Here is a 22,142-nt window from a genome sequence, read left to right as displayed (position 1 = left end):
TATATTTCTCATGGTAAATCATAAATAGGTATTATTACCCATATTTCGCCGATCACTGATTTAGGGGTAGTGGTGAGTTGATGAAGAGAGAAAGTGATTATTGAGAATTTGCTTAGGGACTTGTTCGAAGAAGGCTAGAGATACTGATTAACTTTAGTCTGTATAGCAGGTCCTCAAATAACGTCTTTTTTGTTTAACGTCATTTCATTATAAAGTTGGTAAGATGCCATAGAAACCTAACTGTTGTTTATATCAATTAGCCTGTGGTAAAATTAGTTTTGTCATACGTCATTTTGCTTAATTTCGCAGAACCCATAGACAATGTTAAGTGAGGACTTGCTGCATTACAAAATATAAACCTAGGTATAAATGTTGTGCCCTATAAGTACTATGGCCTATAAAGGACTTACATAATCTCGTGCCAGATTCTCTCTCTTATTTCATCCTTTATCACTCTCCCTCTGGCTCATAGCTTGCCAGCCACACTGGCCTCCTTGCTCTTCTTTAAACATTCTAAGCGTACTTCCACTTCAGGGCATTTGCACTTTGCTATTTCCCTGACTAGAACAGTCTTTCACCAGTTATCAACTTGGCTCATTCCTTCCCTTTATTCAGACCTCTTCTCAAAGGTCACATCCTCAGAGAGGCTTTTCTTGATTCCCCTGTCTAAACTCTGTCATACCTTCTCACTTTATCATGCTTTATCATTGCAATGCATTATATTAGTAATATTAGAATATATTCATATTCATATTTGTTGTTTGTTTCCCTCATTACAGTGTAAAGCTACAAGATTTCAGGGACCCGTTTTTTGTTCACTAGTTTATCTTCAGCAGCTAAAAGAGTGCCCAAAACATAATAAGTACTTAGAAATGTTTGTGGATATTTGCCTCTTATAAGAGACCAAAGCTAAGAATTCAAGTTCCAGTGGTAGGATATCAGGCATCATGCAGAACAGAGATTAGATATTTGGGGAAAAGAAGATCTTACAAGTGTCCCATAAATGTAATAAGCGAGACAATCTCTACTCTCTGGCATGAGCTTAGCCTTTATTTTTGTCCAATGTTCTTTATAGTTTTCCCCATCATAGTATAGAGTAATGGAAGAGACTGTGGCTTTGTAGTCACATACTGGTCAGTCCTTTATCTGACCTGCACTGGTTTTGTGGTCTCAGGTAATACCTTTCTTTTGAGTCTTGGTTTCCCTAGTATTATTTCAGGTATGGCTACCTTCTTTCCAATCAGATCCTGAACTGTGAAGGGCAGGAGAATTCTTACTGAACATCTCCCTCAGATCATGAAAGAGGCCCTTAATTAACAAACAGTTGTTATAATGAATATGAAAGCTTTTATGACTAATTAAAGAATGTGATTTTTGTTCCATGCATATGTAGTCTCTTCATTGGCTATTTTGCTAATTATCAAACTAATCTTAAAGTTTTTTTCAAATAAATGGAGTGTCTATCTATCCTTTTATTCATGTAGGATGTCAATTATTCACTCATTTATTAAGTACAGTTTGAATACCATCTTACAATGTTTTAAGTCCTTGTTCTAGGTTCTAGGGATACAATGAGGAACAAGATGACAAGATGCCTGCTTTCATGGAGTTTACAATGTAATATGTGTAGAAGTGGGGTAGGGTATAGGAATAGGAAACAAACTATAAACAAGAAAAAATATCAGATAATAATAAGAGCTTTGCAGAATACTAAAAGAGAGTGACACGATAAGTAATTGGGTGACTACTGTAGCTCTGGAAAGGCCTGTCTAAAGTTGTACCATTTAAGCTGAGACTCAAATGATTGAGGAGCCATTAAAATGAAGAGTACTCTAGGCAAGGGAAATAGCTAGTGTCAAAGCCCACAGACCACGTGTAAACATACTAGTTGGAGAAGGTTTAACATTTTGGAATTTGGTATTACTAATGATCAATTTGCTAGAAAAGGACTGAGAGGATGGCTTGGTTAAAAAAAGACAAGTCTTTTCAACTTTGCTTTGGTCACATTCAAATAAGTGATGAAAATATCCAGCTCCATTTTAATTATTTAGATTTTCTTAATTTTTATGGCAAGATGATAGAAAATAAGGTATGCTTTGTGAGTAGTTGTCCCTTTTGCAAGTAGTAACTGAGTTTACTGTTGAACTTTGACATTTTTATACTGGGAGGATGGTTCCAGTTAATATTTTCGTGACTTCTCTGGAGATGTTGTTGAGCTCTGGTCATACAGTCAAGCAAGTAATCCTCCTGTGTGGCCTCTGAATTGTGAAGTTACTTTCCACTATGACTTTGAATTAGTTGCTATTTGTGAAAGCAGGAGTAAATTCAGAGAGCTAACTGATACTCCTGTGATAGTTGAGTAAAACACTGGCATTAAAATATATGGCCTTTTTTTTTTGTCTTTGGAAACCAATAGTGGGAAAGCAGGTGACAGTAGCCTTAAATTAAGTGAGGGTACAGAGTAATATTTTCCAATAGGTACTGTGGAAGTAACTGAGGAGTCGCAAGTCAAGAGTTCTAGCCCCACCTCTGCCACAGAATCACTGTATGGCTTAGGGCAGGTCACTCTTCTGCCCTGAACCTCATGTGCTACCAGAAAATAAAGAGGCTTTTCTAGATTCCTAGGCGACCGATTCTTAGTTCTTCCTTTCCTCTGGGTTTCTTAACAGTGGATTTTACACACAAAATCATATCCAAATTGAAAAACAAAACTGCTTTAATAGCCAGACTAGCACCTGATGGAACATGTGGCTTAGACTAGAGTCCTAAGTGGGGTTTTTTACCTCTCACTCTAGATCTAAATCTTAGGACTCACATGCTTGGGTAGCATTAGAAAGAGTTATGACTGGGTCTTTAGAGCCTGATGGACTGATGCAATAGGTCTGCTTCCCCAGCCTAGTCACATAGGGAAGACAGCATAGAGAGTTCATGGCAAGTTTTGTCCAGGGTGACAGAGGGTAAGAAGCAGAAGAGAATTTAATCCTAGGGTATAGAAGGTGAAAGAGGAAGGTGATAGCCTCGTCCCTGACTTCTGGGAAACCTAACCTAATATAATGTGTGAGCTTGTGAATAATTGTAATAGTCTCTTCTCTTCTCCTGGGAGAATCAAGTCTAGAATGGGGAAGAAAAGTTAAAAGTGTTTTCATTTAGACTCTTCCTTTGTGGGGAAAAGCAATAGAAACAGTATTCTCCCTATGAGCAGAGGCAGAAGCTTGAAGAAAAGCCAAAAAAAAAAAAAAAAACCCCAAAAAACAAAACCATTCTTCTCATGATCCCTGAGCTCCCTGCTAACTCTACATTTGATAAGCACTTCACTATATCCATTAAGCATGGTATAATAAGGGAAAGACTGAAGTATTCTTCCTCTATCTCTGCTTGTAACCATCTAGCAACTGTGGTAGTGAGTATCTTCTTGTACTCCTAGCTAAGAGGTGCCATGGTCTGGGTGGTATGTATATTGATACTCATACAAGCATTGTATCTTTTTGTTTCTTTTTCTCTTGCTCATCTCTCCCACCCATTACTGAGGTCATTCTAAACACTCATCTGCCCCTATTATACCAACTGAGATAACTGAGATAACTGTTGTGGGATTCATTTATGAGGAGGACATTCTGAGGATGCTTTCAAATAGCTCTCATCCTACTTCTGTTACCCTGACACTTCATAGTCTCTGCACAAATGTTAATCCTTGGAATATTTTTCACTCTTTTGTCCATATCCTGCTATTTCAGTGTTTGGTGTACTTCCTTAATGCGAGAAGAGTCACATCCATGAGAGCTCTGAGTTAGAATGAGAGGAAATTTCTAGGACATCATGTTTGGAAGGAGTTAAAGCAATCATCTAATCTAGTATCATTTTGTGACTGAGGTAACTCAGGTACACATAGAGGAAGTTAAATAGTCCATTAGGCCTTAACTTCTTCACCCAGAGTGATGAGGATGATAATTTCTACCTCTCAGAGCTTTTTGGAGAGGGCTAGTGTGATTAAATAAAATAGCCCATGTGAGCATTGGACCTGGCACAATGCAGGCGCTCATTAGTTTTTCTTTCCCAGATCACAGAGCTAGTTAATAGGTGAGCCAAGACTTGGCTCTCATATGGTTCTTAACTCCAAACCACTCATCATAGTGCCTTTTAGCATTGCGCAAAAGGTCAAAGTCAATTTGGTCCTCAACATAAAGTCTCATTTCAACCTAGTTCGTGTGTAAACTAGGAGCAATGCCCACTAGACTATAGTAGATGCTCAATAAATCCCTTTAAATTAATGGAAGAAGTGATGTAGCTCCTTCAGGAAGATATGAACAATTTCCAGTGGGGTACTTCTTTGGCTAAGTATTTTTATTTTTAAACTAGAAAAAAAGCAATAGGTTTTTTTGAAAAAAGTTTTCTGAAATGTCATTTAAAATGGTTCTATGAGTATGTCTTCTTCATGGTGGCTTTTTATTGATTAATATTTGTGAGATTTTAGCAGTGTGACAGAAAAAAGGCCTTAATAAATGACAGTTTTCAGAAAGCTTTATATAAGCAAGTAAATGTTCTGAATGGATTTTTTCTTCTAAAATGCTTTACAAAACAACTTTTTTTTTGTTTTTACAAAAGAGATTCATCTTTGAAAATATCACATTAGTGTTGTAATCAGTACAATTTTGATAACAATTTGATATACCATTTTTAAAGTATCTCAAGAATAAATTTATTTTATTTATAAATTTATATTGTATTTTATTGATTTATTATTAAAGTTTCTCAAGAATAAGTTGAAATAATCACGGTTTCAAGTGCATTATTGTATTACCATTCAACTTTAATTCTAGTGAGTGTTATTAGATTTTATAAAAGTGAAATTTAAGAAGTGTTGGGTTGATAAATGTTTCAGTAAATGGCTACTGAAAAGTGGCTCATTTTAAGAAGAAGCGGACATTTTCCTAAAGTTATGCATTCTGGATGAAAGAAGAAACTTGTCCCCAGTTAAAGCATTGATGGAGATCACAACACATCTAATTGGATTGATGTACTAAATCCATTTATATAGTTTACTGCCTGTTGATAGGTCAGTGACTATTGAGATTAGCTTGTTAACATCACACTTTGAAAAAGAACTGCAGGTATTCTCTATGGTTGATTAACTTGGTCAGTAATTCAATAAACAAAAATGAATGTATCTGTAAATGTAATTTTGGGGGGGCTTTCTTCATATTTTGTCTAGATGGATAGAATTATATTTTGACAGTTTTGCTATGAACTACTTGATAAATCACAATATATCACTATCACCACTAATTACCACATTTTGATTAATCTTATAAACTTTGGTTAATCCTGAATCCAATATATCCCTATATTGATACACTAATTATAGACATAAGGACACTTGAACTTTGAAATCATCTGAAAAATGTTATTAAGAATTATGTGAAACCAAATGTTTGTTTATATAGACATTTAATTGCCAGCAAAAGAAGCAATTAAAAGTCACTGCAGAGTAAGAGGCCAACCTTTGATAAACGTGGTTTTAAGATTGTTACAGAACTTGTGGTGATGATAACATGGTGTCTTGGAGGATGTTAACAACTGTAGCAGAGTGTTAATTAAGAATGACGTAATCTGCAGCTCAGAATTATTAGTATCATATGTTAGCTTAGCTGGACAGGAGCAAAAACCTAGTTTCAGTTATGATGAGGGCTCAAATTGTATTTATCGTGGAAAGATTAACATTTTCTTTTTACGCTGTTCCTGAGACAATTTAAAAATCCTGAATGAAATACAGTCAAATGTAAACATCAAGTCCCTAGCTCATTTACATATGTGCCAGATTTTCAAACTGATTGCTATTTGAACCTAATCTGTCATTGCTGGCTGCATTAGCTACAACAAACATTACATTTACATATTGATTTCTTATTTTGTTTTAGTGTAAATAATCCATAATTATAGTAAATTTGGTCTTCTGTTGACAAGAGCTAATATGACTATAAGTTTAGAATGGAAATTTAAATTGCCATGTGTCATGCTTTTTAATTTAAGATCTCGATGTATCTAAAAGGATAAAAAGATCATTGTAGATCATAAAATATTCCCAAAGAGACAAAAGAGAGAACATTTGTAATGCCTTTTGGAATGAGATGTTGTAAAATATTAGTGAAAAATTCAACAACACATTCCAAGTTTACTATTTACATCTTTATAATAAAAAGTCACCGTAATTTGCTGTTTTCGCTTCAATATCAGGTCGTATTTAAAAAAATAAAATCTATTGGAAATGAACCTTCTAAGCCTATTATTTTACAATTATATTTTTGTTTAAAATATCCAGTGCAAGAAAAGGAATAGCATCCACACAGCAGGAATGAAACAGGAGATTTCGATCCCTATGTTGGTGTTAATATTTTACTCATCTTAACTACATAAATAGCATTGATTTAAGAAGTATAATTTTACCACCAATAACCCCTCTTGGTTCACTGGACATATAGACTTATTAAGTAGCATTGGGAACAAATTCATGGTTTTCATTTACATTAATTAAAAATGTGTTGTATTTTCAAAGTTAAAATATGGGGCCAATAAAATTTTTTGTGGAGATAAAATTTACATACAATAAATGCACAATTCTTAAGCATCCCCTAGTTCTGTGTTTTAACAAAAGCATATTGTTTTCTACCATGGATTTTAATAAGTGGGATTTTCATTCGGATGTGTGTATACAGATGTTTACAGACAGACAGATATTTGTAAGCCTGTGCTGAACTGATGATAGCTCTTTACTTGAGTGCTGTGAATATAGAAGTCCTAAAAGTCCTTATGTCAGTCAACTCAGGATGCTATAACGAAATACCATGGACTGGGTGGCTTAAACAACAGGCATTTATTTCTTATAATTCTGAAGGCTGGGAGGTACAAGATCAAGGTGCTGGCAGATTTGGTTCCTAGCGAGGGCCCTCTGACTTGCAGATGGCTGCCTTCTCCCTGTGTTCTCACCTCAGAAGAGAGGAAAAAACTCTGTCTCTTTTCCTCTTCTTATGAAGACACTAATCCCATTCTGGGGGCCCCACCCTCACTACTTCATCTAAACTTAATCACCTTCCAAGGCCCTAACCTCTAAATACCATCACACTGGGGATTAGGCTTTTAGTATGTGAATTTGAGGGAGAACACAAATATTTAGTCCATAACAGCCTTGAAGCCCAAGTCTTAATTTGTTGTTTTTTTAGTCTAGTTGTTTAATCTTGGTAGATTTATACCTTATAACAGTGAGTGCTTCCTCTAGAACTCTTACTGTTTTAATAGGAGGGATGTGGTTTAGCCTAGTCAAATCTTCTGCCCACTGAAGACTTTAAGAAGATTCTTGATTCAAGGAATTGCTAGAGAGGAAATCCTTAAATTACTGTTATTATTCTTGATGCTCTCTCAATGTGAAATATACTCAGTCAAGACAGTAAAGACTGTTACATTTATTTTCTTAATGTTGTTACTTTTATCAGTACTTGACATAGAGAGGCTAATAATTTATGGCTTTTATGTTCATATGTATAAAAATGTAGCTTTATTTATTGTGGCCTTTGTGTTAAAATTTGCTGTACATTATTTCCCCCTTATAAACAAAAAACCTGGAAGGGGATATAAAATATATTAAACTAAGCCAATGAATTAAAATGAATTTGGAACTCATTAGAAGGAAAATATTTTACAGATGATTTCTCTGTTCCTGATAAATGTTCACAGCTCAATTGGAATGGGATCTCTTCTGGCACAGGTGGACATTCTGCTAATGAATGAGCACTGGAAGCTCAAGACTTGTGAACAAAAAAGAAAGCAGAGAAGGGCTGTTGTACTCAAACTATTTCTAGAGTTGTATTGGTGGCTTAGATATCAGTGCTTAGTTATAATACTGAAAATTTTAAGGGAGTGGATATCTGTCTGTCTGTCTGTCTATCTATCTATCTATCTATCTATCTATCTATCTATCTATCTATCTAAACTTTTTATAGTTCTCTCTCTTATATTCTACCTATCTCCCTCAACCCCAGTTTTAAAATTAAGAACCTGTCTGAGAGAATTACGAGATGGTATATGTGAAAATGTGTAGCACTTTACCTACTAATTACTTTAAAATGTTCGCATTTATTGTATCATACGGCTTTTTTGTTTTGTTTTTGGGGTTTTTGTTTTTTGTTTTTTTTTTTTGTTTTTTTGCAAATAGCCATTAGCTCAAAGCTTGGGGACAATGTATGTGGTTCTCATTACATTTTAAATATTAATTTCAGTCTGTATCTGAGGGTAGAGCAATGGGAAGTTTTAATGGTTCTTGTCTGTTTGTAGAAACAAAACCATCTCCTTGTTGATAAATGTGAATATTCAAACTAAAAGGAAAATCTTAATGGAGAATGAAAAATTAAAAACCGGTGAGGAGAGAATAGATGTTCTATCAAAACATCTATTGCATTGAGTTAAAATTCAAACTGCTTTTAAAAAGTTTCTGTTTGCTTACACCTTTCCTTCTCCCTCTAATTGAAAACATGACATTAAAAAAAAAAAAGAATCTGTTTTATATTATTTCTCACCTACCTACTTTGGTTGACAATCATCCTCAGAGCTACTTTAAAGGTCAAAAGTTGAAGTAGCATGAATGACTTTGGGTTTTGAAGGTAAAAGAGAGGATCCTTGAAGGTGGATTAACCATGGCTAACTATCCTAATCAACCATTTGGAAGACACTGTTAGGGGAAAAAATGCTCTTAGATTAAGCAACTAAGACTCAACTTATTCCGCTAAGCAGCAGCTAGAATCATTTTGCCTAGATAATATTTTAGCAATAAAGTCTTTGTAAATTATGCAGATCACCATGGTAAATTCCTTATAGTCTTTCCTCTTCCTTTTCCACACCCCACCGCCCCCAGAGAAAAAAACTTCATGAAACAAAGAAACAAAACTTAGTTCACATGCCAGATTCTGTGGAAAGCCTCCTTGGTCTAATACTAGGTATTCTTCTTCTATTTCCATCACACCTTAGGAAAAATGATATTAGAGTTCTTAGCAAACAGTAGCATATGTGAATTCTAAGTTTTCTGCCCATCCCTCAGTAAACTCACTGAAGGCAGAAATATGATCTTACTGGTTCCCTTCCCTGGTACCCAGAGGACAAATCATGAGTTAGACCTGGACCGCTGCTACTTATTTTGTGTGTGTGGCACTAAACAAGTAACTTAACATCAGTTTCCTCATCTGCAAAATGTAAATGATAATAATAACTTCATAAACTTGACATTAGACTCTTAATGCCTGATACATAGTAGAACTCATTATAGGTTAGCCATTATTATTAATGGCTAAGCGAATGAATCAGTCTGAAGTCTGATGTCACAGATACTCCTTCAGACCATTCTCACAAGGAGCATGAATGTGATATATGAACCCCAAATAAGACTTGTATAAAAAAGGACACTGAGAGTCTGGATAACATTAGGCATAAAATACAATATGTTCAATGCATCAAAATAGCTTTTATCTTCTATGAATTCCTGTAGAGGAATGGAACTAAAACATGAAAAATAACTGCCGTAAAGCGCCATAGATCCTTTTGTTAATGTTTCACTGTCATTGAAAGATTTTAAAGTATGGATATCTCTCAAAAGTATTCTATTTTCAATAAGTTATAACAGGTCACCTTAAAAATATGTACAATAAAAATTTCCACTTGGCTTTCTAAAATTTAATATTCATAGTTCAGTGAAGTGAGGATTATTATCTTTTTCCTGAAGAGGAAACTGAGAATATACAGAGTAATTAAGCGCCTAAAATAAGGCCTTGAATGTGGTAGATAATAAGTACTATTGAAAGAATGTGTGACTGACATTTCAGCTCATACAGCTAGCAAGTAGTGGAGCAGTGATTCAAATCTGGATCTGTGACTCCAGAGCAGTTTGAGGCCATAAATAATTTTTCTTGCCAACTTACCCTCCCCCAGGGCTATTGAGGAATTGTAGAAATAGACTAAACTGGTGTTCTTCTAGAGTAGTTTGGCAGTCAGTGCTGATCTTGGCAAACCTTTCTGCAGTTATTGCACAAATTTGCCAGTAAATATCAAGAGACATATCTAAGGAATTGCATAAAGGCAAGCACTAAAAGTATGAAATGTATGTGTAGATTCATATGTGAAGATAAAGAAGGATCTGTATAATAATCAACACTTCAGGAATTCTGAGCTCCTTAGCCTGTCATTCGAAGCCCCCATAATGTAGGCCCTTAATGTTTTTCAAGTTTTCTCTTTCACAAATCCTTCTTCACATCCCCTTATACTTCTTCCTTGTTGCTTTCTACACCCTTCTCTATATTCTCCAGTCTCTATCTCTGTTCAACCTAGTCTATATCTAAAATTCATCCTCCATATCTACTTTTCAAATTACCATCTATCCTTCATAGAACTTAAAAGGACTCTCTACAATTTTTATATCTTTTAACCTCTCTGAATAGTCTGTCTTGAGGTCAGTGATTATGTTTTTTATTCCTGTATTATTACAAATAATAGGAATCAAATCATTCAAGAAAGAAGGAATGAATTGCAAACTTTTAGCAGGCTGGAGTTGTATTCATCTTTTTTTCCCCAAAGCAGCCTAGCTAGCCATTTGGGAGATAGGATGCTGTCATGTAAACACAGAATCAAATATAGTTTAGAAACTGAGTTCTATCTTTCTATGGCTGCATAACCTTGGGCAATTTCTTAACCTTTGTGAACCCTAATTTTGTGAATAAAATGACACTTCACAGGTAGACTCAAATAACGAGAATTAGTAATTCTTTGTATCTAGTTTCAGGATATAGAGCTATTCCTTAAGTGTTTATAGGTTTGAATTGAATCACCTTTTAGTATGACATGCTATAATTACATATTAAATAAAGTATATGATATAGGAATTCAGAGAAGTGGTGGTCTATAATAAATACAGATGGAAGGTCATGAGGTGGTCTAAAAGCTGTGCAGTATTTTGGATGGGAGAAGGATGAGAACAACGTGAACATAGATTGAAGTGAGTATGGTGTGACGTTTTGACATGAGGGCAAGTTAGCCAGGCTCTACAGCAGAAGCCAAAATTTGGAGAATATTTGTGAAATAGATATACCTGTAAAAGGCCTTGAAACTTCAAGTAGGCTTTCCGTTACTTACCACTTCCCACCCCAAATTCATTTAACATATATATATATATATTGAACATTGACCCAGCCAGCTGTTTTAGCCTCGCTAGAGGCTAAACACATCCTTCATGTGGTCACACTGAGATTTAGCCTCGCTAGAGGCTAAACACATCCTTCATGTGGTCACACTGAGATTTTCAGTTTCCTGAACATGGTCATTTTTCTGCACTTAATATTTCAGCATCATTTGGCATAATTGTTTATGCCCTCCTAATTGAAAATTACTTTTGGCTCCCTTATACTAGACTTTCTTAGTTTTTCTCTTATCTCATTGACTATTTATTTACACTGACTCCTCTTCCTCTTCTTGATTTCAAATTATTGGAATGCTCCAGGGCTACATCTTCCCCTCTCTCCTTTTCTCTAACTAATCTGTATTCTTAGGTGATTTCTTTTGACCACAAAATCTAAATACTATCTATACTCTGTGACTCTTCTACTCCGAGATCTCTTACTTGACCTTCAACTCTTATATATAACTGTACACGATACTTCTTTTTGGATATCTAATAGATTATATCCCAAACCTTTCACTCTCAATTTCTCCACCCAGCCTGTCTTCACCCCAGTTTTCTTTGTTAAGTACAGTTCCATTCTACTTGCTCAGGCCAGAAACTTTGGGGTTGTTTTTTCTCTCACAGTCCTTCAGTAAGTTGTCTGGCTTCTACCTTCAAAATACTTCTGAACTGGATAACTCTTCACCATCTCTGCCTCTACCACCCCCATCCAATCCACTATCACTTCTTGCTAAGACTAGCCTCCTATCTGCTCATCCTGCCTTCATTCTTTTCTTACCATAACCAGAGCAGCTGGAATAATATTGTATAAATGTAAGTCCGATCTTGACCATTTACTTGTGTAAACCCTCCAATGGCTTTCCTTTGTAATTACTATAAATATCAAGTTCTTTTCTGTGGTCTACAAGGACCTACATGATCAGACTTCTGCTATCTCTTTCTTATCATACCAGCCTCAATTTAAATGTCACTTCCTCAGAGATGATTTCCCCAACTATTCTGTTGAAGCACTTAGCATTCTCTAAAATTTCTTATCCATTTACTTTATTATTTATGTCCTTTATTAGAATGTAAGTTTCATGAAAGCAGGGACCATGTATTTCTTGTTTACCACTGTATCCCTAGCAACTAGAACAGTGTCATAAACATTTGGTAGGTACTCAGTAAATATATGTTAACAGAATGAATGGATGCTTTGTTCTTCCACATATTATTTCTTTTCTAAAAAGTGCTACCCATCTCTTTTCCCCAAACAAAACAAAAATGTCATCCCTTACAGGTGATAACTCTATAAGGTTCTACTTACTGTTCATATTTTAACTTACATATTTTTTCTCCTCTGACACTTTTCCCTTACCTCTTTCCCCTTTCATGAGAGAGAGTTAGGCATTTCCTCAGTTTTCATTGTACTTTTTTTCAATTTCTTAATTGTACGTCTTACATCACACTATGGCTATTTATGTATCTGTCTACCTTTATTAGATTGTGAAGCTTTTCATGGATAGGAACTATGTATTATTTCAGTTGGTTTTCTTAACACTTGGAATAATGTGAAGGCATTGATTTAATGTTGATAAATAATTGAATCAAAATCAAAAACTTAAATCACATGGTAGTTTTCCAGAAGGCAACATTGCTGTATGTGATACAAAAATAAATAAGACTCTTGCCTTCTGGAAATTCACGATTTATTCATTATTCAATCAATATTTATCTGCTGTGTCCCAGATATTATGCTTAAGTGCTAAGGAGACAATGACAAAGGAACTACTTTGTGGGGTATCATTTCCTTTGATTTTGATCAATAGTATTTCATGCTGTATATTGGTGTTTGTCAGGTAATTTTAGTCTGTAATTAACCTGTGAACTCTATAGGAGACAATAGAGCAAACAGATTAACTGTACAATTCTAATCTTATGTTGCATGTATGTTTATCACATAGTTACAGATTGGCAAATGAGGCCAGAACCATATAGCACATCCAAAATATTTTCCTGATTCCATAGCATGGCATAATTACACTTGAGGCTGGCAGTACAGATTATTCATAAATAATGGTGATAGATTTTTATTTTCAATGCTAATAGTGCTTCTTAGTATTATCATAAACAAATAGCGTGACTTATGCTTCTTCAGACATGTGGCTAATTTTATTTACTCTTCATGGTTTTGACACATTTCTAATATTTTGGAACTTTGGCATAGAGTTTAATGTTACTCTGAATTCTCCATTTTCTGAATTCTATATATTTCTTAGTCTTAAGTGAAAGCACAGTTATTTTGAAGGAATTTTGATATAGCAAGTAAAGTTCTATAGATTTCAGTATCTTCTGAATTTTGACTTAAACCATATTTCTATTCTTATACAACATTCATGAGTATAAATAACAGTTTCATATTTTTCTTCTTTCAGAACAGCTCTTTTACTTGGAATTGAATAAGAGCCTTTGAGTGTACATTTTTGTAACATACCCGGAATTTGATATAATTGACAAATCTGGTTCTCTTGGAAGAAATACATATACAGACAATAGCATATGACTTGTAGAAAATTCTTATGTATGCAAGTATTTAGAATTGAAGTTTAAAAACACCTTGGTAGAGAAGGAGTTAACAGGTTAGCTCCCCTTGGTTGTTCTCAGCATGCTCTTTTGCCTTTAGGAGCTGAAAAGATGATAACATTGGGCCCGGACATGCCTGTGTGGAGGTTATGGTACTCCTGGGGTTTTTGCAGCTAGCTGTAAAGCAAGCTAGAACTTGTTCATCTCAGAGTTTCTTGTTTTTCTTTCAACCCTTTCAGTGCCCTGCAGGAGTCATTAAATCAAAACTTCATGCTGATCATCACCCACCGAGAAGTCCAGCGGGAGTACAACCTGAACTTCTCAGGAAGCAGTACCATTCAAGAGGTGAGTTATGTCTCGCAGCTAAGGAATAAAGGTAGCTCATTATAGCTAATGTTGACCCTGTTAAAGAGGGCTTATCTGTTCTGGTTGGAAACTCTCTTTATGTTTCATTATTGGGTTCTTAATTTTAATTAACTGGAGCATCATGATTACTGTAGATATATTAAATGACTTGACCTAGAAAGACAGATGTTGTAAATGGGAACGCTTGATATTTCTTAAAATAGTCACTTTAAAACCCTGCTTCGAAATGTTCATTATTATGTAATATATTTCATGGTTTTATAGTAATTATTCAAAATATTAATTTGGAAACTGTTGACAGTATGCATTTTCGAACCCGCTTATATTTTATTTGAAAGGTTGCTCTCAAATATATTATTTATAATGTGTACCTTGCCTGTTTCCAAAAGGAATTTGAGGAGGCTTTTCTTAAGCAGCACAATTCCAGTCTTGGGCAGTATTTGTTAGATGCTCTTGGAAACCGTCAGTCATTTAGCTCAGAATATCTGAAAAGAGTCTATTTATAGGGTCAATATTTTTCTTCAACATGGCCAACCAGGGTCACTGTTTCAAAAAAGAACCTCCCCCAAGAGAGAAGAGGTACCTTCTTACCTGTGGCCCCACCTATCTAAAAGCTAGTAATTTATCTCCATGAGGGGAAATGTGTATATGATAGGACCTGTGTTTAGAAACACTGAAATGATGATTTTGTCACACTATTCCTTGTAAGTTGTGAAGACAGTCATTTGTTTTAATGTTTTTTAAAGGGAATTAATCATATTTAATCTTGGATTATTTCATAAATTTTCTTCTTGGACTAAATTGCTTAAAGTGATTACTCATGTCATATTGAAAGAACAAGTTGTTTTTCCCCTAATAATTTTGCAGAAGTGTGTGAATTGTTTCAGTAATGGCTAGACTATTAATTTTCTTTTGTCACGTTTTATCAATGAATTTCAGCTTCTGAATTTGGCATAAATAACTCATTGCTTGAAGTTTATTTTCTCTCTTTATCACTAGAATAGTTACTAGAATAGTAACTAAAATTAAAAAAAATTTTCTCGGTCCCTAATTTGAATCATAGGTTTGAGTTATTTGATTTTTCTTCATGGTTTAAAGTATATTAATTGCCATTTCATTTTTAACCTCTATAATGGGTATTCTAGTCTCTGTATTCAGATTTTTAATTACTTGAAAAACCATTGTTGTTTTTACACAGAGTTATTCTGAGAATTTCATGATAGTAAAATTTAAATTATATATTGAATATAATTAAGGAAATTTAGTTTCAGAATAACTCCAGTTTAATCAAGAAAAGCACAGATGAGAGGTAAATTTCATTCTGTTAATTTATTTTTCTTAAATTAAAGACTAGTATAATGCATGATGGTTAAATAGAGATTGTTTTATTTTTCTTTCTGATGGAATTTTTATTGCTAAAATTTTACTTTTTTTTTTTAACATTTCCAGTTTCTGTTGTTTGAGTGTTTCTACTTTCTCCCACAAGAGGGCAGAAAGGACTATTAAACTGATAGTCTAAAAATGCCATTCAGTGTTTTCAAATTAGCTTCTCTTATATTAACAAAAAGGAGCATAATGGCCAAGTTATTGTTTGATTTACAGATAATTGGCATATTGCAGGGAGGAGACTTAATTTCACCCTTTTAAATTAAACAGGGAGATTTAAAAAGACATAAAATATTCATTAATGTTCGGTGATTATAAAGTAGTGGCATATATTTATTTTGCCTTTATTACTGTTTCGATGGGAAAATACTGCAAATATTTCCGAAATCGAGTTGGCCATACTGACAAGTTGAAATGTTTAAGCAACGTTAATGCAATCTGCTCACACCTGATATCCTATGCAGAATGATTCAAAATGACTACATCAATTATTAAAAGAAATATTTAAAATTCTGTAAATGTGCCATTGTGCGCCACAGTTGGCTGAAACTGTTCTCCATGTCCTGCTATTTAGATTATCAAATATATTTTAAGCTTCAAGGACTGGAAAACAGTAAATCTTTTTCATACCATTTTCTAAATGAAAAATATCCCAGAAATATTTTTCAAAGACAGATTCTCTTATATATTTCTTGGCAAGAGTTTGGTTTCTTATCCTGTTTCATTTTTTCTTTTTTTCCTTTTCTATGTTGATTTAAAATAATATTTTGAAATGCTACTTTCCATGAAAAATAAATGCAGTTGTTTCTAATATCAATTGCTTTTCTTTGAGTAGACAGGTAAAACACATAGGCTTTTTTATTCTGTACAAATTAGGAAAGAGACTTGGATTATATTCTCAAGGCCTAGGATTATACTCTGTAGACCTAGTCTTAAAACTTTCTTCTTCAACTGTGGAATACCTGAGAGGTGAGGGGTGTGGGTTTCAGGAAGACAAGATGCTATTATGCTACAGCCATGCAACAACCCACAGTGACACTTAAGTACCTGCATTTTTTGTTGAAAGTCAGTTTGCAACACAGTAAAAATATAATTTTGAAATGGTTCTACACTATTTTATAAATTCTAGAATTTTTGCTATAATACATAAGCTTAGTGATGCCATATATCCTAAATCGTAAATTAATTTCTATCACCAGTTTCAGAAATCTCTTTTCAGTGTTGTTTAAGAGGTTCAAGAACCAATATATGAAGGAAAGTAAGAAATTTAAAAAAAAAAAAGCTGATTTTTTTTTTTTGTCTCCAATATAGTAGTATATTTGTTGTAGGTGAAAAAAAATATAAACTAATTTTTGGTAATTTTAATTTTTGAGAGCTGTATGGTTTTAAAAGAAAGCGTTTATAATATTTTTTCCCAAAGGGAAATTTCTGTTAAATGAAATAGGGTTGAAAAAGGCACTGTGATTTCAACTTTTAATTAAACAAAATACATTTTAAAATCTTGAATTAGAAAATAAAACTTAGATGCAGTTAGAATTTCAAATAAACCCTTCAGTGACCATATGTTCATGCAACTTAGTCGTGATAAACCGATAGTTGTACAAGTGTTTGTTCATTCTGGTCTATGGTCTCTTGCTTCACAATACATGACTTATGTCCTTTGGATGCTCTAGATTTTAATTTAAGCTAGTTTGACATTGAGGGTTTTTTTTTAAAGCTCTTTACAAATCCTTCCACTTACATTATCTTCCTATTTGAGGAAAAGACAGTGATAGTATAAAAAAGTCAGAATGGAGAGTTGCAAGTCGTCATAAGAATATCCTTTCTCTTTTTCCATTATGTTAAATAGTTTGTATAATATATCAAATAATATAGCAATAACTTTGTGACAATTGTTCTGTCCTTTTGGGTCCTAAATTTGTTACTTATCACATTTGAAAGTAGTGAATTTCCTTGAAAATTTAAACAAGCTTACCTTATTTTAATGAATTTTCCACACTGAGAATTCAGATTTTTTAAACAGTTAATTGTACAGATTCTAGTGATTCTAAGACTGTTAAAGATATGTGGTTACAAATACACTTGGGATTGGTTAAATTAAGGGGAAAAAATTGATTTGCCTACTGTAAATCCTAAACCCAGGTGTGGAAAAGGATATAAAGTCCCTGAAATCAAGCCAACTTTTCTTGGAAATGAATTCTTTGTTGTCCATCTTACTATTGCAAAGCTTCTATTGGGCAAAATATCCACTTTTCTTTGTAAATGTCATACAAACTTAAGGATGTCATACATACATGACTTAAAATAACAATGATATAAGAAACATAAGTATTTTTGGTGTGGAATCATCTATTATAACAAGAAACACAATGAATAGCTATTAGAATTATTTAAATCCTCTTCCAAATTTCACTTTACCCTAGAATTCTCACTGTTTTATTAATGTTGATTTTGTTCTTAATGGGAATAAAGGAAAAATTGACAACCTATAAAGATATATCTCGCATGGAATAGTAAGACATTTCATTACTAATACTAGTGATTGTCAAGTGGGAAGCCAACAGTTTGAATTAGCAATAAGAAGAGAACTAAATACACAAATCATATTAGTCCTTAAAAATAATCTTGGCTAAATAATTATGAAATCAGGAGGCTAATTCTGATTCCTGCAAATCTGAAGCTATTGTTGGGTTTTGTGTCTTTTTCTACTTGGACTTTCTCAACTTGCTTTACTAAAGTATATTTCAAACTATTCTTTAGTGTTGGAGGTCATTAACAGTAATTAAATATGTAGTCTTTTACTGATTGTACTAATGGGCAATTTTCTAGTAGTGAGTTGACTCTAACTTCTTAACTAACGTGCCCTTTCTGTAAATGTTTTAAGTACAGTGGTTTTTTTGTTTGTTTGTTTTTTGGTTTGTTTGTTTTCCAGTGTGGATAGGGTGGGAGGTGGGTGCTGGCATAGAACTGAAGAGCAGGTTAACTGAGAATATGCATATGCAAGAGGGTAAATTAAATTGTGTGCTTATTTAATTAAAAGTTTAAGTAGTTTCTTTTTACTGCAAGATAAATGGCATATATAAGCTCAATTAGAATGAACCTATTTTAATTTTAATTAGCATATATCATAGTTTGATTTTTAAAAATTTGAAATCACAAAATGACATTTTAGCAAAAATTAAAGATATATCTTAAGTAACCGGGCAGTGAATTCAAGCCTTTATTCAGCTTTCAGAAAAGGAGATTATGAGTTTCTTTCAAAAATGCATGTATGTTATTAGTTTCAAGTTGCATTTTATAACTTTGATCTGTTGAAGTCATGTCATTTCAAATGGACAAATCAGTAATGATCATTTTATGAATATTGAGGTTTTTCTGTGATTCTTAATAAATAATCCCCTTAGGAAATAAGTTTAAGTAATATTTACAATGCAGCCATTTGGAACTGACAAGTCTTTTTCTCCTTCTGAACGTATTTTAGAATAACCTCTACTGGAAATTATTTTTAACCCATGGAAGTATTCTTACCTACATTTCAAGAAGATAGAAACAATGCAATTTTGTTAAGAGTTAGGATAATGCTTTAGTCCTTTGTTACTTAAGACATGTGTATTCTAACATCTACGTGGCCGACCATGTTTCATATGTGATTTGTGGCTTGGTAGTTTTGAAATGCCTGGGTTAAGAGAAATTATGTTCAGTTATCAGAAACTAATAAACATAAGACATTTTTATATGCAAGAAAAGGCAGAGAGTAAATAATTGCACTGGTGACCAATACTGTAATAATCCTGTTTTACAATATGCACTTGACAGGTTGTAATAGTGCTAATTGAAGAGACTAATTCACACTTGCTTCATTCTATTCAAAGGCAAAATCAGCAGCTTGTTTTGCTTTTGACCAGATGGTCCTCATGAACACCTACTGTGCACTTTAAGTGCTTTACTAGAATTACAAAGGCTGGGGGCTGCGTTCGACTCCAAATGATTTGAGAAGAGAGAGAGAGGGAGAGAGAGAGGGGGAAAAAAAACCCTCTGTGCTCAATGGATTTGGTGCAAGTAAATTAATTCTAGTGGACCCATTACACACTGAGCCCCCTTTTCAAAGCTCTGAGCCTCCTCGCTTGCTCTGTAGCAATGAGAAAGAGAAAGAGAAAGGCAGATTACTGCAAACAGAAATAAAAAAAAAGGGGTATGAAAGGGAGAAAAGAGGCCTTGAAGCCTTTCATATCATTTGAGTTTTTCAAGTGCGTTATTTTTGGGGAGGGTGGATATATGAAAAGCCAATTGGAGTTTTTTTTGTTTTAAAGTGCGCTATTTAAGCACCATGAATATAGGCTCAAGAGCAACAGTTGACTGAGTTTACTGTGGTGAAGCTTTGTGTCCGAGGATGAATCAAATTCATTATATTCAGCTCTTTGTGTTTTAACATGAATGTAGGGTTAGTTTCACAAGACTGTGTCTGTTTAGGATAATTATAATTTAATATTTTCCTTTCATAAAGTTATCACTGTAGATGTCTAAAATTTTAATCAAAGCAGATTTTGTACATTGACTTTGAAGCACCCTGACAGTTTAAAATTCAAAGGAAAGCTTTTTTAGTTTTCAAAGGAAAAGAAAGGCTCATTCTAATGGCATTGAAGCAGAGATTATTATAACTAATTAGAAGTCACACATCTGTTAGCTTTTGGTTTGTGACTTACTTATGTATTTTTTGAGTAAAATACATACTTTAAAAATATATTGCTGTTATTGAGTGAACCCAAAGGGATAAAATGAACTTAAAATAGAACCATGTATTTGAGCCAATCATGTTTGCAAATCTCTACATGGTCCCATAAAAATATGTAATGTATTAAAAATCCATTAAATGTAAATCAGAATTGTGTAAATAATAATAACCTTAAGTTGGAATACACTTCTAAACAAAATATTTTCACATTTCTTGTTAGCATAATTCTGGTTATTAACCAAAGTTACTATGAAATAACAGGAAAATGTTAGAAGACTTGTTCAGATTTATAGTTATTCCTCATCCTTAAAACTGTTCCTGTATAATAATGTAATTTAGAATACTGACACTGTAAAATAATTCTTATTCTAATCTATGTGGGTTATCATATAAGGGATCACATTTAGAAATACATGTCAGCTATTTTGTATGTTTTAATATTTTAAGTTTAATTATCTTGTGATATGTATTTGTTGCATGGTTTACTTTTGTTTGATGGCATATATGACTGATACTGTAATTCAAGTTCATTTTAATTATAGCTAAAAATACAAACAAAGAATACAACAAAATCATATCAATGCTATGTAACTTAATGATAATTGTAAATATTTCATGGAAAAAAATGTTTATAAGTTTGACCACTCTCTTTAAATGAATGCCTAGAATTTTATTTAAAAAGGCATAATGCAATGTGTCTTATATGTCAATGTCTTAATTACACTTTTAGAAAATAAAATATTGAAATGTAAAAACAACCACAAAAATATTTTAGATTTTATTTCTCAAGGCTTTTAATGAAGAGGGTGGTAGTATGCCTTTTTTGATATTTAAAATAAAATTTTATTTTCTATTAGTTTGGTCATTACTTTGGGCCTTGTTCACTGAAATATAAATTTAGGGTAGGGAGGAATATAAGGGGATCCTCAAACCTTCAACCAACAAAATATCTAATGAAGTTTATAAGCAATGAGGTGTTAATGAATTGATATCCTTGGGGAGAAAAGGATTTCAAGAAAAAATTGAATCATTAGGAAAAACTTCTTGAAAAAATTTTTTTGCAGTAGACTATTTAAAATAAAGGTGAGACCACTAGGTTCTCTTTCTTGTAGGTACTGTAAAAAGCTATCTTTAAAGCCAGAACCTCAATTAGCAGAAGTTGATTGATCATGACCATGCAGTCACTTATTTAGGTGGGGCTGGTTCTTTGGTTTCAGTAGTTGGGCCTTTCTCCTCCTGAAGAAGAGTTTATTTCAATATTATGATATTAACCCCTAGATTCCTGAATGTCAGAGATAAGGTTCTCTCCTGTAGGGTAAAGGTTGGAAAAGGCTGCAGTTTCTTTATAGACCATGTTACTTAAGCTGAAATACCATGTTACCTAAGCTGGGAAATATTTTAACATTTAAGCTCCAGCCATAAAGGAAAAATAGTAACCTCCATAATCTTCTCCCCGCCCCCCACCCCAGCAAAAGAGGAAGGAAAAAAAAAAGGAACAAGTAAATTAAAGGATGCATAAATGAATATAAAGTGCTGATAACATAAGCTAGAGCAAGACTGGGTATGTTAAAGTAAGGCCTGCATATAGAAAATTATTTACATGTTTATCCTTATATACTAAAGATTTTATGGCCATAACCTTTTAAAACATTTGTTTATGGTAATTTTCCTTTTGTTTAATGTGTCTTGTATATGACTTAATATTATCTTGTCAAGGAGTTATTCTTTTTCATATATACTTAGTGTGGCAAATATACTTTTAAAAATCCTATTGCTCAGTTTAGGGTTATCTTACCTTCTTATTAGCCTCAGTATATTCCTATTATTTTTTAAACTTTTTTTTTTTTTTTTTTTTTAGGGAAAAAAAGACTTGAAAAGCTCATAGCA

The 22,142-nt window shown here is 33.3% G+C and overlaps 1 protein-coding gene across 2 annotated transcripts in view; it reads left to right on the top strand.

The window, feature by feature from the left end:
- Window positions 1-22,142, top strand: part of FAF1 (Fas associated factor 1) — a 377,081-nt gene that overhangs the window by 147,015 nt on the left and 207,924 nt on the right. For both annotated transcript variants that reach the window (XM_011367679.2, XM_023535057.1), the window contains exon 7: window positions 14,011-14,116. In XM_011367679.2, the coding sequence (XP_011365981.1) occupies window positions 14,011-14,116 (106 nt within the window). The remainder of the gene's footprint in view (window positions 1-14,010; window positions 14,117-22,142) is intronic.

The sequence above is a fragment of the Pteropus vampyrus genome, unplaced genomic scaffold (genome assembly GCF_000151845.1).
Source record: "Pteropus vampyrus isolate Shadow unplaced genomic scaffold, Pvam_2.0 Scaffold135, whole genome shotgun sequence".
NCBI classification, from domain to species: Eukaryota; Metazoa; Chordata; class Mammalia; order Chiroptera; family Pteropodidae; genus Pteropus; species Pteropus vampyrus.
Note: the sequence above shows the minus strand (reverse complement) of the source record. Positions and strands in the feature narration are given on the sequence as shown.